At 38.3% G+C, this 18,255-nt stretch overlaps 1 protein-coding gene across 2 annotated transcripts in view; it reads left to right on the forward strand.

The window, feature by feature from the left end:
• Nucleotides 1-16,925, forward strand: part of ankrd55 (ankyrin repeat domain 55) — a 31,888-nt gene extending 14,963 nt beyond the window's left edge. For both annotated transcript variants that reach the window (XM_088629188.1, XM_088629189.1), the window contains exons 6-11: nt 3,650-3,778; nt 5,029-5,213; nt 7,091-7,258; nt 8,576-9,249; nt 14,219-14,320; nt 16,193-16,925. In XM_088629188.1, the coding sequence (XP_088485314.1) occupies nt 3,650-3,778; nt 5,029-5,213; nt 7,091-7,258; nt 8,576-9,249; nt 14,219-14,320; nt 16,193-16,476 (1,542 nt within the window). In that variant the 3' untranslated portion in view covers nt 16,477-16,925. The remainder of the gene's footprint in view (nt 1-3,649; nt 3,779-5,028; nt 5,214-7,090; nt 7,259-8,575; nt 9,250-14,218; nt 14,321-16,192) is intronic.
• Nucleotides 16,926-18,255: the final 1,330 nt, after the last annotated feature.

Here is an 18,255-nt window from a genome sequence, read left to right on the forward strand (position 1 = left end):
CTTTGGGGTGTAGCAATAGAAGACCCTACCACAAGTAAAAGAGCTTGGGGGACTATAGAAGACTATAGTCAAATGAACCAAAGTTGCGAGATGGGGAGTCAACAGATAAGTCAGATAGACATTTGACTTGAAACTGGATAGGAAGTCAGTGAAAGGACTCCATGGCAGTCATAACGTGGTCGCTTGCATGCAGCTAGATTAAGATTGTGGCTGCTGAATTCTAAACAAATTGGAATCCGTTCAGTGTGGATTTAAATACACCAGCGAGTAAGGCATTGTAGTAATCAATTTTAGAAAAGACAAATGTGTTGACCAGCTTTTCTGCTACAGTCAAATACAACTTGTCTGGTGATAAGGTATTTTACACACTCTTTTTATAGAGTATAAAGTGTTTTTAAAATATTCTGCACAAAGTCAACAGAGGATCAAATATCACCCCTAAATTCTTCAGTATTATTTTAAATTCAAGCTCAGTGTCATCCATAGGGTTACTGCACTGGCTCTCTGTAGGTGAAGGTGAGGTGCCGAGTAGCATGATTTTAGTCTTATCACAGTTTAATTGACGGAAATTTTGAACCAGGTTTTTATATCAGTCATGGAATTAAATAGTGCAGAGATAGCTACTTCAGTGTCAGGTTTACTGTGGACAAGAGATCTGAGTTTCCAACCAACTCCAATAGAGAAGCAAAGTGTCAGTGATTAGTATGATAAGAGTTGATGTCAGAAATTCCAAACACAGTCTCATATGGAAGAGTAAAATGTCATGATTAAAAGTGGCTAAACCAGCAATTAGGTCTAGGAGAATTAGGAGAGAGAGGTATCAACTACCTTAAGAATATTGTTAGTAACTATTACACGAACAGTTTCTGTTCTGTAATTGTAATTGTCTGAAACCAGATTGGAATGATTTGAAAAGGTAATTTGCAATGAGGTAATTGTTAAGGTTGTCCATAGCCAGGTTTAGTTTTTTAGGCACAGGTAAGGCACAGGTAAGGCACAGGTTGACCAAGAAGTGAAATGAAGAGCCTTTACTGAAAACAAATCCAGAGGGCGTGCTCCCAAACCAGAGCATTTAGGTCTTCAATTAGCCTTACAGCCTGTTTTCTTACTGATATATACTGTATTGTGATAAAACAGAAGTGTTTAAATAATTGAATAAAAAGCTAAAGCCCATAATAGACTGCTTCAACAGACCAGAGCTCAAACTGTTTCTGTAGTGTTAACCAGACTTTAGAGCCCATGACTTGAAAGTCCAAAGTCTTACCCACTATGCTATGCTGCCCCAGCGGAATACCTGAATACACAGAGGCTGAAATATGAAATAGACTAGCAGGTTCTGACAACAGCTTGCCTAGCAAAAGTCAACAACTGCACACCTCCACTCATTAGGGAATACTAATCACATGGCACATTTTCTTTCATCTCTAGCACAGCATGGTAGCAAAGCAATATCCTGGGAAAAAAAAACAGAAACAAAAAGATATATCAGATTCGCACAAGATACACAGATTCACACAATCTGTAAATTGTATTGTAAATTGCAATTGTGTAATTTATTGTATCCTAATGTTAATCTAAAGCCTATAAATTCCTGTCCTTCTACTCTTCTATCCTTTTTAACGAGCTCGCAGACAAAGCATTTCATTTCCAACAACACGGCTGTATGCTGTACTGTTCGTGCATTGATAAATAAACCTTGATTGATTGATATATTTGCAATAATTTACAAATTCCAACAGAAATCATTGACAGTTATTTAGATATAGATATTCATACATCTGTGGGCCCAGTCTTTTATAAACATACTGCAGAAAAAAAGAACTCCACGTGGCATCACATACCATGTAGGAAACGAGAGAACCCATTTCTTACAGAATAAAGATCCTATTAAGACGTTATTCCCTAAAACTGATGCTAAATGAATGGGAACCTTGTTCCCTATTCCAGTAAAGTGTTACTTAAACCAGGAATTACCAGTCCTTTCCTGGAGGTCCCTCACACCTGCTGTTTTTCCAGCTGAGCTCTCAGTTACACCATCCACTTTATAATCGGATGAATCTGAAGTGTATTGCAGTTTCAGATCTTTAAAAACTTGGAGATTGACTTTTAACCATTGCATTTCATAAGTAAAATAATATCCCAAATACAGGAATTTGAGTAGAAAATAACCATTCTAAAAGTTCCAAATCATTTCATTCCAGCAACCTGGTTAAATAAGGCTTAAATTAGGTAATTAAGCTCAGCTGGAATGAAAAGCAACAGGTGTGTGGCCTTCTGGGACCAGAACCGGGAACTGCTACTAACCACATGCAGATATCTCTCTCCGGGTGGATACCACAAGTAATAAATCGGTATTTTCACAAATACAGTCCACACTGTGAGGATGTGCATTGTCTTACCATAGATAATGGGTTACTAAGATGTGAAATTTTAACATTTTCATCCCTCCAACATCTATCCACTTTCTGAAAGCTTTACCCAATACCTCCAACATGTAACTATACAGTATATACTGTATATCCAAAAATGACATATTTGGAAACAGACATGAGGTCATCTAACTGTAACTCAAAGTTAACAATAAACAATGAATTTAAAATAATCTTAGCAGGAAATATTTTCTTCACTAGAAAAAGAACATGTCATTGCATTTTTCTGTTTGTGTTTTTACTAAAGGCCCAATAGCCATTGATTTATGTGGCTGACGCATTTATCATTATATTTATTTGCATTTGCTTTGAATTACCTATTAAAACAGCTGGCCGGTCTGCTGGCACAATCTGTGCAGATTGCCTTTCTTATATCAATCTGGGAGTCCTCAGTCTGGGAGTTTAACCCACAGCCTTCCAGGTTATGACCATTCCTAAATGCTACTGCATCATATAGAAAGAAAAAAAGTATGAATCATGCATGTTGTATGTAACAGCAAAGGATTGCTTTTCATTTGTGGAAGATACATACTAAGACTGTACTCCATATTCACAAATAGAATTCAAATTTATATTAGGCCCAATGAAATGAAGTGAAAAAAGAAAGCAAATTTGTATTCATTTGAAAGGTGTGCTAAGTATCATGGCTCTGAAATCTTAAAACATGTGTTTTTGGACAATTAAGCAATATATGCATCTGGATAAACATAAATGGTGCAGCTGTGTTCCTCTGGGTCTCGCCTACACAGACTCTGAGAGGCTGAAGAAGCTGGTTGTCAGGTTTGAGAAGAGGGGCGACAGCTCTAACTCAAATGTGCTGTGATTTACATAAGACCTGTGGAGGAGGTGCAGAGCAGCAGAAGAAAGAGACTGCTGGCTGGGATTGACTTGGAAAAAGACGACAAAGAATTGAATTGGGAAAGGCCATCTAAAAGCAAAGTGTTCTCATACACATAGACTGCAGCAGCCCACAAAAACTATACTGTACAGTACATCAAATCAAGGAGATACTTAAAATGAGATATATTAAACCTACACAGTATGTACTGTATTTTCAATGAAATACAAGAATTGCATTGTATTTGTATTTGTATTGCATGCGTATTTTGCAATATTATTGCATATGTATTTTTATTGTGATCATTTATTGTATTTTATGGACATACAACACTTCTCCAAACTCCTCTTTTTCAGATTCATTTTGTTTTTCTCATTTCCAGGGCATGTCTCCTCTTCACTGGGCTGCCTTTCACAACCGTCCTCAGCATGTCCAAGCCTTACTGCAGAAGGGAGCCAATCCCACACTCGTAGATAAGGACTTCAAGACAGCACTTCACTGGGCTGTTCAGGTGAGACTTTCGTGACAAGAAGGGATGCAAAACAGCAAGGCCTCACTTGATAAAACCGTATTAATTAAAGCAAGCAGACACTCATGCACAAGAGTGCAGAATTAATTAGTGCAGGTACATAGCATTTGGGAATAGTGTAAATCATTCTCTCAAGCAAAGTTGACTGTTTTTATTGTTGTTTCACTGCTCTCTTGGAATTAGACCACTTATTCTCAACAGATTTGTATTGCTCCTCCAGAACTGATGTCTCTTTAGGATTGGAGGATAAAACCTAAGACATTTTAGTAAACCTTCAGTTTAACGGACTTCTTTTTAACAGGCTTTGGATTTAACAGACAAAATCTGCTAAAGGGGAATTTTGTCTGTAAAATCAGAAATCTCGGACTTTCCCTGCAATAATGGGGAAATGCAAAAATAATCCACCAAGGTAAAAATAAATACTACAGGGCAGCACAATGGAGCAGTCATTAGCATTGCTGCTTCACACTGCTGTGGCCATGGGTTCAATTCCAGACTTGGTGTGCTATCTTCATTGAGTTTATATGTCCTCCTTGTGTCTGCATGGGTTTCTGCTTAGTGCTCTATTTTCCTCACACAGTCCAAAAAACATACTGGTATGTTCACTGGCTTCTGGGAAAATTTATTACATAATATTATAAACAGTACATACTATGTGATATTCTATAGTGAAACATTCCTTTTTCTATTCCTTCACTAGTTCTAGTTATTAAACACTGCAACATAATGCTAACAATGCAACTCACTACTAGAATTTGATCATTATTGTTATTTGCAGCCATAACTAACAATTGTTTATGGTGGCATTTCATGTTTTAACATATTCCTAGCACTAACTTCTCAAAAGGCATCAGCAGGGGAGGTGCAGACTACTGTATGTTGAAACCATGCTGTAAAAGTTTCTAAATACTTTCTTTAATAGAAATTGAATTTGAACCCTGCTGCTTGTTGAGCTTTGCTAAAGTGCACTTTTTTTGCCTCTCCCACTCTTCTTTGATCCTGCTTTGCCAAAAGGCCGCTTGAGTGAGCTGGTTAAAACGTTTCATTTTTTTTCCTCTCCTTCATGTCGATTAGATATTCTATGTTCACTTACAATACCATCAGATGTTTTTTTTTCAAAGAAGACAGGTGGCCCATTCACATTAAAAGTCTGAACATCTCATTTAGAATCTGAGCAATTCTTTATAAGTGTGTGGTCAATAAACCCCTTCCACTCTTTCCCCCATTGCCAGAGTGGGAACCGGCTCATGTGCTCTCTGATCCTTGAGCACCACTTGGGTTCGTCTGTGATTAACTATGATGATGAGAACGGGAAGACGTGTATGCACATCGCAGCCGCTGCTGGCTACAGTGACATCATCTACGAGCTGGCGAGGATTCCAGAAACCAACCTGCAAGCCCTGGACGTTGACGACAGGTAAGACTACTGTACATCCAACTATAGAAATGCATGTTTGCACTGTTTTGCAGTTTCTGCAAGTTCATCATCATGATCTTTCTTATCATAAAAGGTACTGTTCTAACATCTAATGTTCCCATTTATGTGGAAAAAATGTCTGCAAGCCCTTGTTATCTCAATGCACGCTACTTAGGTTAATTTGTATACTGTATATTGCTCTGTAAACTGTTGATTTGCAAATGTTTGCAAAAAATAAGATTGCCAATTATCCATTTTTTTGTTTACTTTTTGGGTATATTGTATTATTCTTCTGAAAAAATCATGCATTCTGTGAACTAATGTATAGCGGAATTGAAATTACAGGTGCTGAGAACAAAGGGGCATGTTCTGTGATAATAAATATTACTGTTCACATGTTCCTACAGTAGCTATAGACTAAGTTCCTACAGTAGCAGTAGACTAAGAAGAATCAATACATTTAAATGAAGGAAAGAAGCAGAAAGCATACCTGCTGTGGTAGATCCAGTGCCACATATTCCAGCAGGATAGCTTTCACTTTCTTACTTTCAAGATTGAACATTTTCATATGAATTAACATTTGACCAAATTACCAAGAAAATTCATTACTCCATATCCAGGCCTAGCTTGTCATTCATACAGTATTTCTTGGTTTCTGAAAAAGTGACAGAACTGTGACTCACCATTTGTACCTACACAGCCAGCCTGGCACTGTGATCTTCCCTTCTCTGTGCTAGATGCAGACATGGAGGAGCAAGCCAGTCTGATCTTAGACCATGTCCAGAGCAGATTTCAAGAATTGCATTTAGAAACACAGTGTGTAACAATGCCCGTATCTTTGATACCATGATAACCGCAGCCCTGCCAGCATGATACTGTCCAGGTGGCTCCCCATTCCTCCAATTGCTAACACCTCCCAAGAACCCTGGTTCAGTTGGCCAGCCTTGTTCCTCAGCACCACATTTCAACCCCATTACGCCTGGCAAAGAAACCTTTCCACACAGGACTTGTGATGCCCCTTGTCTCACCCGATCTTGTCCCTAATTGGACTCTCACTTCGTCTGGATGCCAATAATTCAATTACTGTAGACCACGTGTGTTTCTCTTTAACCTGACATTTCTCCTTAAGAGGTGGCTTTCTCTCAAAGCTACCTTGCAAAGCCTCAGGCATCCTGATATGTCTACAGTAGCTGCGAGAACCAATGCTGATGTACCGTATAATTTTTATCAAATTTTAAGTGTAAGAGTTATAATAAGGTTATAATTCATGTCCTATGAGAAACACAATGTTCTGTACATTTATGATTACCACCGAACATACTGTATATAGAACCCTTCCAAATGGAAAGCATGGAACTTAAGTCCTTTTATAAAATTCACATGATAAAAAACATACTGTAGGTTTGAACTGTGTATTTAATTTGGAGCTCAGAGATAGTGTTTCATCTCTCTTGACATAACTGGTTTGATTTTGACACCAGACCATGTCACTTCTAAATTTACTGTTTTTGTAAGTCTCTGACTTACAAGCTTTACCTCTCAGCTATTCTCTGTAGTATCCCTTAGGCTGCTATTCTGAGTATTTGCAATAACCATGAGCTAAATATACAGTGTCATCAAATGGCATTTTGGCTATATATGAATCAGTATTGTTGCATCGCCCTTTCAAACACCTTTCACCACCTCATTCTATGATTTTGTGTTTATTAATTTTTATTAGTAAGGTGGCCTGGTTGTATGTTGTTTTTGTGTGTGCGTTGGTGGCTTGAGTCTCATTCCCAACCCCTCCAGATATGAAAGCAGTGAGAAAAGGCAATTGCTGTGCTGCGTCTCCTGATGAATAACACTCCCACGTGCCCTTTTGTACGGTCCTCCAGGACGCCACTCCACTGGGCTGCGGCAGCGGGGAAGGCTGACTGTGTGCAAGCGCTGCTGCAGCTGGGGGTGGAGCACAGCCCCAGGGACATCAATGAGAACACTCCTTTGACATATGCAATGTACTGTGGGCACACAGCATGCATCAAACTGCTCTCGCTGGAGAACAGGTGGGCTAGCACTGTGCTGCTGGTTGTTAGTCATCCTGACTACAAAAGGGAGACTGAGGGGGTCTGACAGAGATATAAGAAAGTAGGTTTTTTGTAACAATAGCAGTAGCTGCCATTGAGTTTGATATCCACCATAATCACATACGTAATTAAAACATACAGTATACTGTATAAGACAATAATTAAGACATAAAACAAAACATAATTAAAAAAACAGTACATCTACATTATCTTTTCAGGTTTGTGAGAACAGGAGGTGGAGTATTATTTGGTCTCTCAGGGAAAAATACAATTAAATGAACACTTTCTTACAAGTTTTTCTTCTTCAAAAACCAAAAAAAGGGTTCTATGACTCTAAAACCTCCTAGTCTGTGCAAAGGAGCTCTATGCTCTTCTTCAAATCCACTGTGTTTCCCAGAAACCATACTATTACATCCGTACACCTCACTCTGCATGTTTGCTGAGCTGCAGTGTCGAATGCTGTCTCAGCACCAGCCCCACTGAATGACTACCTTATGAAAACAGTTACCAACTGAGCTGTTAACTCAAACAAACCCTGAACCTAAATCTGATCCAAATACACAGTTCCAGCAGGCTTCTACTGTAGCCTCAGCACTAGTAGTTACAAGAGAATTTGCAATAATTAGTTTACAATTGTAGTCTTGTGTGTGGAGAAGGCCTGTTCTGTGAGTGTCACGGATGTCAATGAATCGTGGAAGGAGAGCGAAAAATTACCCTTTGTGTATCAGCGGGACTGTGGTTAGTCCAGGCTCAGCTGTTCAGGAAATGCCATATAGAAACCTATGCCCTCAGGCCAGACAGGAGGAGCGACGTGGTGCTAGGCGGGTCTCAGGACATCCGAACCTCAATGCTGAGCGAGGAGCAGAGCAGACACAGGAAGTAAATAGGCTATACAACAAGACACACCAGAAAGACATGAATAATCACAGGGAACTAGGAACAGGACAGAAGTACAGCTCCCTCTAGGTGTACTGGTTGTGACAGTGGGACCTTGCATATACTGTACTTACATATATTATGCTATAGCACTAGGCTACTGCTGGCAGGTGCTAAATTATTGAATACTGTAAAAATACAGAAAAGTCCATCACATATCAACACCAAGTGTACAATATTTAAAAAAAAAATCAATTGTGGCTTGAAACAAAGGGATGTGTCTAGACATTTTGGCAACCCCTGAGGTAGTCTTAATATTGAATTAGCATCTAATGTTCTGCATGTTACAGTTTCTAGGCTGTGAATTGCCAGTGGATTTGCATTTAAATTATTTCCTTTGCTTATTGCCGTTTTCTACAGATCGGAGTCACTGAGGCCATTACCTTCCCAAAACAATCACCAGTCCCAAAAAAAGGAGGGAAGGTTCAGTATGCTTAATCAAATATTTTCCTGCAAGAAAAAGAAAGATGATCAAAACACGGGGCAGAAAGAGAACAGCCGAGACCGGTACATAGGGGAAGAAACCTCTGAAGTTGATGACATCATCACGATGTTTGACTGCATCATGGATACGTCTGGCAAAGACCTGTCTGAGGAAAGAACGAACACCGCTGAGGTCAGAAAAAAGGCTAGTGAAACTCAGAAACACCATGTCAAAGAAAAAAACCCACCAAAGGAGTACAAGGGTCTGCCACCTATAAGAACACAAAGTCTTCCACCCATCACGCTTGGCAGTTCAGTATCAGCCATTTCTCAGAACACAGTGGTTGGCAATGCCACTGGGCAGATTGCCTACCATTTTGCCCACAGGTCTCAGAAGAGCAGAAGTGAACATGACTTATTTGACAGCAGGACCAAATGCACAGCTCTTCTGAGCAACTCCTGGAAGTCAGAGTCGAATCAGGTACAATCACAAAAGGCATGGACGGCACCTCCTTCTGAAAAGTTGTTGGATGACATCCTCAAAGACGGATCCAGTCGCATGGAACTCCTCTATCCAACCCATCTTCCTTACATGCATAAAAACGGCCAAGGTGAGTGTACTTTTGGGAAGCAGAAAATGTGCAGTTGACTTACACTTGCAGTATGTACAAAAAGTAAGGTTAGTGCAAAACAAAAAATACTTTAATTGCTTCATTTTGTTATCTTTACGTTTAACTCGTGTGCCTAGTAAGTAAGCACTTTTCTGCTTCAATGCACTTTACCTCTTTGTGAACATTGATGTACTTTTTTCTGGTCTCTCTCAATAATGATCTGTCCTTGACAGCTCAAAATTAGAAACTGTCCAGTTTTAATATTTAGAAAATCATGATTATGCATACATACAGTCATTTACAATACATAGTTTACTTGTAAGTACAATTAAAGAATGTGATACACTACTTTCTTGTTCACAGATAATATTTTATTTATTTAAATTCTTATGTTCTGGAGCTCATACAATAATGCAAATCAGGCCCTTTCAGAAAGTTGAAAGAACATTTTAATTGGCATTTCTATTATCTGACCCTGCAGCCATGGAAACCAAATAATGAAACCATCAATCAAAAAATAATCAATAAATAAACTAAATCGCAGTTTGTGATACTTAAGACATTTGAGTATGATAACCATCAGGCTTTTATGTTCCTGCTTTTATTTGTTTATTCTGCTTACCACGATAATAAATAAAAAAACAACCCTAAACAATGTTAGAGCACAGTTTTTACTCCCATGCCCTCCGAACGTATTAGGACAGTAAAGTCATTTTTTTTTATTTTTGCAATAAGTGTAGATCATTTTTGCAGTCAAGAAATTTGTGTTTTTGATAAGACTTATATATAAATGATAAGGACAATACAAAATATTTAATTTTGGAGGAACTCCATCAATGCATTTCATCATAAAACAGAAACATGCTTAGTGTTCAACCCAGAGATTTGAAGTGATCAAACGTATTGAGACACATTCCATCCATTAATTTTTTAGACCACTTTATCCAGTGTCAGGTCAGTGGGGGAGATGAAGCCTAACCTGGCAAGCAGTTGGTTAAATGCTACAGACATCTGGATGGGAAACCAATCCACCACATGACACACACAGACACAAACACGCACACACTCACACCAAGGCCACCCAACTGCCAGCATGTCTTTTGACTGTGGACTGTGGGGGGAAACCGGAGTACCTGAAGGGCAAAAACAAGGAGAATATACAAACTCCACGCACACTGCCCCACTCGTTGGCTTAAAAACGTGGGTCAATATAATATCTCAACATATTTTATATTGTATCCTGTTCAGGGTAAAGTGACATTCATCAGTGGATAAAACTCCATCACACATAACTTTGCTAACTTGCCTTTTCTCTGGCAACAGAAAGCAACATTGTTTTCCCCTCAGGTATCAACATTACCCCTAAACATCCTCTGAGCATCCACATTTTCATGCAGGCCTCGAACGTCAGTAGCTGTGCTGACAAACAGGTAATTTTGTCCTGGGTTAGCTTGTGTTGTAGTCACTGCAGTCTGAAAGTGATCATACTGGTGGGTCAGAAGGACGTGACAATCCAGACGTAGGTGTGATGATGTACAACCTTCCAGGATGTGGTCTATCCCTCACAAGGCCACTTTCCCGTTTTTACTGGACTAGTCTGCTGATTATTGAAGCAGAATATCTCATTCTACCATAGCTACTTAAGAGAGAGCTGGTCAAAACTTTCACTATTCCTGTGCTAATTAAAATTGCATTTTTTGAATGTCTATTTATACAGATTCTTAATTAACTTGACAATTCAATTCAATTCCGAATATACCCAACACTGAATTCTTGACATTATTATGAAGTCACATACAGTACCTTAAGCTAATTACGTTATAACAAGGAGCTGTTGTATTTTCATTGTGCATCAGTGCACTTTATTTTCAAATGATGTGTTCAGCAAGTTCATTTGACTGAAAAATAATACTCCTGCTATTGACACAGGTGAGCATTTACGACTCAAACCACAAACACATTTTCCATTACCTCAGTGGTTTTTGTAGGTTTCATGGCACTTTAAATATGCTCTTATATCTTGGAAAAGTAATGAATGGTGTCACGCCTAGTACACCTAGAGGGCGCTCTACTTTCCTCCTGTTCCTAGTTCCCTGTGATTATTCTTGTCTTTCTGGTGTGTCTTGTTGTGTAGCCTATTTATTTCCTGCTTCTGCTCTGCTTCTCGCTCAGCATTGTTGTTCGGATGTCTTGAGACCCGCCTAGCACCAGGTCGCCCCACGTCCGCTACCTGAGGGCATAGGTTTCTATACGGCATTCCCTGAACAGCTGAGCCCGCGCTAACCCCCGTCTCGCTGCTAAGCATAGGGTCTTTTTGCTCTCCTGCCATTCCGCGGTTTGTCCTTTCTGACATCCGTGACAAGTGGCTTATTTATAATGTATCCAAAACCCAAAGTTTCTCATTTTAGAAGAAACATTAATATATTAATGTAACTTTGAACCAATACAATTATTGTATATTTAAAATACAAAGAGGAGGGACAAGCTTGTCTTTCTAAAAATCTTCCCCTAAAGTTCAGGCTTAAAATCATAGTATTTTGACTAACAATACCACAGGAACCATGGGTTTGGCGTTACCAACCAAGTACCTTAGAATCAAAATTGCATTACTGGTCTGATATGCACTGACTTGCACAAATGGCACAATATTTTGTTTTGTTAATTACCAGTGTGCAAATACTGGTACATCCTTATACATTTACACATACTTTCCGCTATTACCTTAAATATTTAATTATTCTTAATATTGTTTTTAGGTATTCAGAGGAATACAATGAATAATTATGAGTAAGACCTGGCTGTGGTATTATAATCCTGTTTAATACTGGGAAGGGAGGAACTTGGGCTGAGGCCAGACCAGCCCTGATGTTATCCTTCCCAGCCCAAGTATGGTCCCTAACCTGCTTAACTTTCAATTTCCCCTTTCAGTCTGCATCTCAAACCTAATCTTCCAGCAGATCCTGTTTGGCTAGGAATGCTTCTTGAACAGCAATAATACTGCCCCAGACACAGCAGCATTAATTTGTTCTTTTTATTAATATCTCATCGTGACTGTACTTTTAACTGATAATTCTGCCTCACCATGAGACTAAACCTTAAAACATAATAGTGCTGCCTTACCACAACATGAAACCTTCCAGAAATCTGGCAGCCTCACCATTAGACTACTGTAAACCTTCCAGATATTAGCACTGTCTCACCACAACACTAAACCTTCCAGATACTAGTGCTGCTTCACCATGAGACTAAACCTTTACAGATACTTGTGCTGCCTCACCATGAGACTAAACCTTTACAGATACTAGTGCTGCCTCACCATGAGACTAAACCTTCCAGATGTATATACAGTATATATTATTGGTAATTCAGATACCATGGGAAGGGGGTAAATACTTCTGCAAGACACTGTGCAGTTTATCCAACTAATATAACCCAGCATTCTCTAATCATAAAAACAAAACAAAAAATATTAATTTATTACAAAACAAAAACTTCATATGCATTTTGATATACAGGTCCTGAATTATTACATACACACAAATCTCTCACAAAGGAGCTACTGCACAGCACAAATAATAGCTGTGGGAAACTTAAAAGATTGTGTGTGTTGAAGTCAGGCAGTGCAGAACTTTTAAAATGCATAGTGTCACAAAGTCAAATCCTCACATTTTCCCAAGCCTTAAAGGCATATTCATAAACCCATGCATTATCAGACATAAAAGTAGCATAAATATTAATATTCACCTTAAGTGTATTACAAAACGCATTTACTGTAAATGTTTTTCAGCACTGTGTTTGTGATCTGTTGAAGGCATTCTTCACCATTTGCTGTCCGTTTTCAAATAATTTTGCAGTTGTTTTGTTTTTTTGTGGCCATGCTTAGAATTAGTTGCAAAAGGTATTATTTTTCAAGATAATTAAGATAAACAATGCAATAAACCACATCCTGTGAAGAAAAGCTATCTCAAAGGAAAATGGCACACCTCTAAGCATTTGTTCTGAGCCTTGCTTGAATGTCAGTCTTGCGGTTAGAAAGTTAAAATGATACCTTTGTTTTCCAGTGAAGATAATCTAAACTTACTGAGTGGATACTTGGTATACATTTGAAGGACATCGGCCCTTATAAGTACCTTCTCATTTTTACATCTTACAAAAGCCATTATTTACTTGATTCCCAATGGTATAAATGGTAGTACTATTTTTATGAAACAGGTAGTGATGCATATTTTCAGTATTGTTTCCTATCTGGCTTTATATCTGCATGTATCTATATAAAACTACAGAAAACAAATTACTTTCAGAATAAGTAAAGCTCTATTTTTTCCATTTGGATAGGATGAAAATCACTTCATTTATTAAACAGCATAATCCAGAGTAAAAGGTGGTGAAAAACAAACTGAGAAGGATAAATTATGATTACATATTAGAGTTGCATTTTGTTGCCACAGAACAAACAAACAAGAAAAGAGTGGTCCATTTATTCATTACATTTTTGTTTTAAAAAATACAAAATGCAGGTAATCCAAATCCTATTAAATTATTTATCAGTTGTACCACAATGTTGAAAACCTGTTCTTACTAGATTCTACCAATGCATTTTTAGTTGTCTTCATATTGTTTCATTATATTTGATTTACTGCAAGTGTTTCATTGTTTGATTTCCACTGTCTCAATATCTTTCTTGATTATTAAAGGAACAATATTGTTTTTGCCTTTTAGTGTAGATTTTCGGATCGCATGTATAACTCTTGCCATTTTATGCATATGCAAGGCATTTACTAACCAGACTTGGCTGTTCAGCCAGATCTGTCTCAAAGAATGCTCAAAGTCCTATTCCTCAACATTATAATTCTTACAGTAAAGATTTTCTTCTTCAGAACATATCCCTTTGTGTAATATACTCACAACCACCTTACTTGTGACCATTATGACAATGTCATCATTGACCAAATCTATTTATTTTTCCTAGCACAAACTACACACCAACTTCCAGTGGAGAGATTGAAATTACGCGAGATGGCTCTCACCCGTAATAGCTTGGCTCCAATCCGTGACCACTGTACACACAGGTGTAAGTATGAAGCTGTTTTACTAGTGCACTTTCCTCCAATCCGTCTCATAACTTGCTCTGACAAAAAATGTACATTTTGAAATTTTGATATGAGTTGTTTTTTCTTTATCTTTCCAAGCAAGGGAGAAGACAAGGTAAAAAAACAAACAGGGGGGTTATGATACCTAAATAGTTTTACTGGGTGTGATATAAGTAGTTATGGAGCAAGTAATTTTTATAACATGTGCACATGGTAAAAATGTTAGACGTTTTGAAGAATTGTTTTGAATCAAATGTTATTAATTTCTACTTCTGTTCTATTTCTGATCATTCTAGCAAAATCATTTACTGTGTATGATTTAACATTAGCAAAATTTGGGGAGGAAGTCAAACCCTAATCTCAAACATTTCTGATCTCCTTCGTATAAATATCTTGCCTTCAGAGCACAATTTGCACATTTTCACTCACACCTCTCCCTCCGCCCCATCATCTGAAGAGGGGGCCAGGGTGTCTTAGCAGCCAAAATCTACCTGTCATGTTACTGTTCCCTCAACCAGGCGACGTACGCCAATTAAGCTTTCAGTACACCGTTCACCTTTGTTTCACACTAGATTATGGCTTGACCACACAACAGCAGAAGGTCCTAGATTGGCCCACTGTGCTTCAAAGACTGCGGTAAAAATACAAAGCTGGGTTTCTTTAATTTCGCAAGAATAAAAATCTACCTGCAAATCATCAGTATGTGTGTGTACTGCAAATACATTTACTGTATGTGTTTGTTACACAGTAGATCACAAGGAAAGTTAGGATGCTGTTTTGTCAGTATAGGAAAAGTCCCATCTTTTTAAATAAAGGAAATGTCCAAATTCCATATTATCTCACTTCACATGTTTAAGAAATAGGACACAGACCTACAGCCAAAGACTGAAATCATGCTTATTGGTACCCCCCATCATAAACCCAGTCCTGTAACCCTTTCTGTAGATGGCTCTGTACTTGAGCTTCAATGAAAATTGAAAAACCTTGGGGTTATATACAATTATGGCTTAACGTTCGACCCAAATGTGCAGCATACTGTCAAAATATCTTTTTTTTCACCTTAGAAATATCGCAAGACTATGCCCTATGCTATCATTAACTGTGGCAGAAAAGTTGATCAACACATTTGTATTCTCTCGAATTGACTACTGTAATGCTCTACTCTCAGGGGTATCAAAATCTACTCTGAACAAACTGCAGTATGTCCAAAATTCAGCAGCCAGAATCCTGACCAAGTCTAGTGCAAGTATTCACATCACTCCTGTCCTGGAGTCCCTGCACTGGCTTCTGGTCAAATTCCATGTAGACTTTAAAATCCTCATGCTCACCTATAAGGCTCTGAATGGCTTGGCACCTCAGTACCTGTCTGAACTATTATCGCCCTACTCCCCACCTCGCAACTTCCGCTCTTCAAATTCTGCCGTCCTTACTGTCCCCCAAGCCTGTCTACATTGTATGGGTGACAGGGCCTTCTCTTGTTATGCCCCCAAGCTCTGGAACTCTTTGCCCAAGGGAGAGTCACCTTCCCTAAACTCCTTCAAATCCAGACTCAAAACCCTCTTCTTCAGAAAAGCCTTTACTTAACTGGTCCCATTCTTCACCCCTCTGCTCTTCTTACTACCACCATCCACGGTCTCCTCTATATATTGTAATTGTGTCTTATCTTGTGTATTCTCCTTATTTATTGTTATACTCTTCTTACTTATTGTTATTGTCATCCTGTAAAGCGCCGAGAAGCCACCTTTAAAGGCGCTATATAAAATAAAGTTTATTATATTATTATTACAGTCTTGAGGTGAAATATTTTATGTTATAGGCTGTTAAAGTCTCACTGTGTGCTTCTCCTCCCACAGTCACCTTACCGCCTGACCAGGTTTCTCAGGGAGTGAAGAAATCAAAGTCCTTGCCTCTCCATTCCCTCTGCGGCACTGTGTCTGCTCTGCCTCCTACTGTTACCTCCAAGTTGAATAGAGGCGGGGTCCCTCAGAGTCAGTCGCTGTGCTCTTTTCTGCCTGTCCTGTCGGGGGACTCCTTGCGGACTATCCGTGTTCTTCCTGCTATCCCGTCTCAGAAGAAACACACCCAGCACCCAGCAGAAGACAGGATGTCCAAAAGCGACTCTGACGGCAGTAATTGATTCATTTTTCTATCTTCACAGATGGTGGCGAAAGTTATTTTTGAAAGCCTTACATATGGCAGAGCAAGAATTTATATGATATAGTATTTCAAAAATGTTTTTTTTGAGAGTGTGTTCAGAATGACACTGGGGGATGATTTATTACTCTCCATGTCCTTAGAAGATCTTTTTATATTAGCTTCTAAGTAAATGTCAGGACATGACAACATTTTTTAAGTCAAATAATCTTTGCTAAGTTTGTTTACTCTGAAATTAAGACACAGTCAGTTTTTTACACATTTGTACATGGTGGTGTTACTTCTGTGTCAAGAGGCATGCACTGTTTACCATGGGGTCTAGCAAATGCAAATCAGCTCTTCTGCCAGGCAGTTACACATTCCATATTTATAGCTCATATATATCATGCCATGTGGATATTTCACATAATCAATAAAACATATAATATATGATGTCTTCTTGATATGTGTTTTATTCTCAATAATTCAACAAGCAAACTACAATCAGTAACAAGGTCATTTGTGGAATGTTCTAGTTTGTATACTGTGCAACTGAATAGCTTCACTATTATACTTTAGATTTAATAAAACATATTAAATGAACAGTAAAGCATGTTGGAACATTTAGATGAATCCAGCATTTGGATGAAATCAAAAGCATTTTGATTGGAGTCCATAAGACCCACATTAACAAAGGTATACAATAATAGCATACAAAGTTCAATACTTAAAAACTGGTAGTACATCACTTGATACATACAGTATACTGTATAATGTTTTATCTGTAGTGGAGCAGAAGACACCAAATCAAACCTTTTTAAACTTATCCCTCACTTACCAGGCACGTGTGCCCAAAGTTTCCTTAACAAGAAAATTCTTTCTTAAAAATTCTGTTAAAAAAAAGTTATTTTTATTTCATTTTTCTCTGTTGCCTGAACATACTAGAAATTCTTGAGGAGTCGTTGCGGCCTCACATCCCAGTGACTGCGGCAGGCCTGTGTTGTTTGAAAAGTAATCTCTATTATAGGTTTGAAATCCTGTGTAATGTGAAAGCTTATTCCTCTGGTAGACAGAAAAAAAATGTTATGCCTCAGTTATTGCATAGGCAAGTGTATGTTTGGTTTATGTAGATTTGATTGATTGCAGTTTCCCATATGAGTTTCCAAGGGTATTTTTATTTTTAATTTACTTACCTTAAACATATCTATCAAACTCACAGATGACAGAGCAGTGGAGAAAAATATATTATTAAGTCTTTTCCAAGGAAATTCAAGTATAATTATCTTATTAAACTTAAACAATGACAGTTATCACACAACAGGATACATTGCTTGTAAGTCAACACACCCTTTCCAAAGCAAAATGCTTTCATAATCCACACACATTAAATAAGAATTTATTTTTCCTGTCTTTATTTATATCCATCCATTTTCTAACTGCTTCTTCCAATTCAAGGACACTGGGGAGCCAGAGCCTATCCCTAGAAGCAATGGGAAAAGGCAGGATACACCATGGACAGGACTCCAATCTATCACAGGGCACACAGACACAAACACATACTTTACTCACACCAGGGCCAATTTTTCCATGAACTAAGTAGCCTACCAGTGTGTCTTCAGACTGCGGGAGGAAACCAGAACAGCTAGAGGAAACCCATGCAAACACAGGGAGAACATACAAACTCCACAGAGACAGCACTCCAAGTCCAGAATTGAACCTTGGGCCCCAGTGCTGTTTTGGCAGTTATACTAACCACTGCATCACCATCCCATCTGTAACACAC

The sequence above is a fragment of the Lepisosteus platostomus genome, chromosome 4 (genome assembly GCF_059453375.1).
Source record: "Lepisosteus platostomus isolate fLepPlt1 chromosome 4, fLepPlt1.hap1, whole genome shotgun sequence".
Taxonomy (NCBI): Eukaryota; Metazoa; Chordata; class Actinopteri; order Semionotiformes; family Lepisosteidae; genus Lepisosteus; species Lepisosteus platostomus.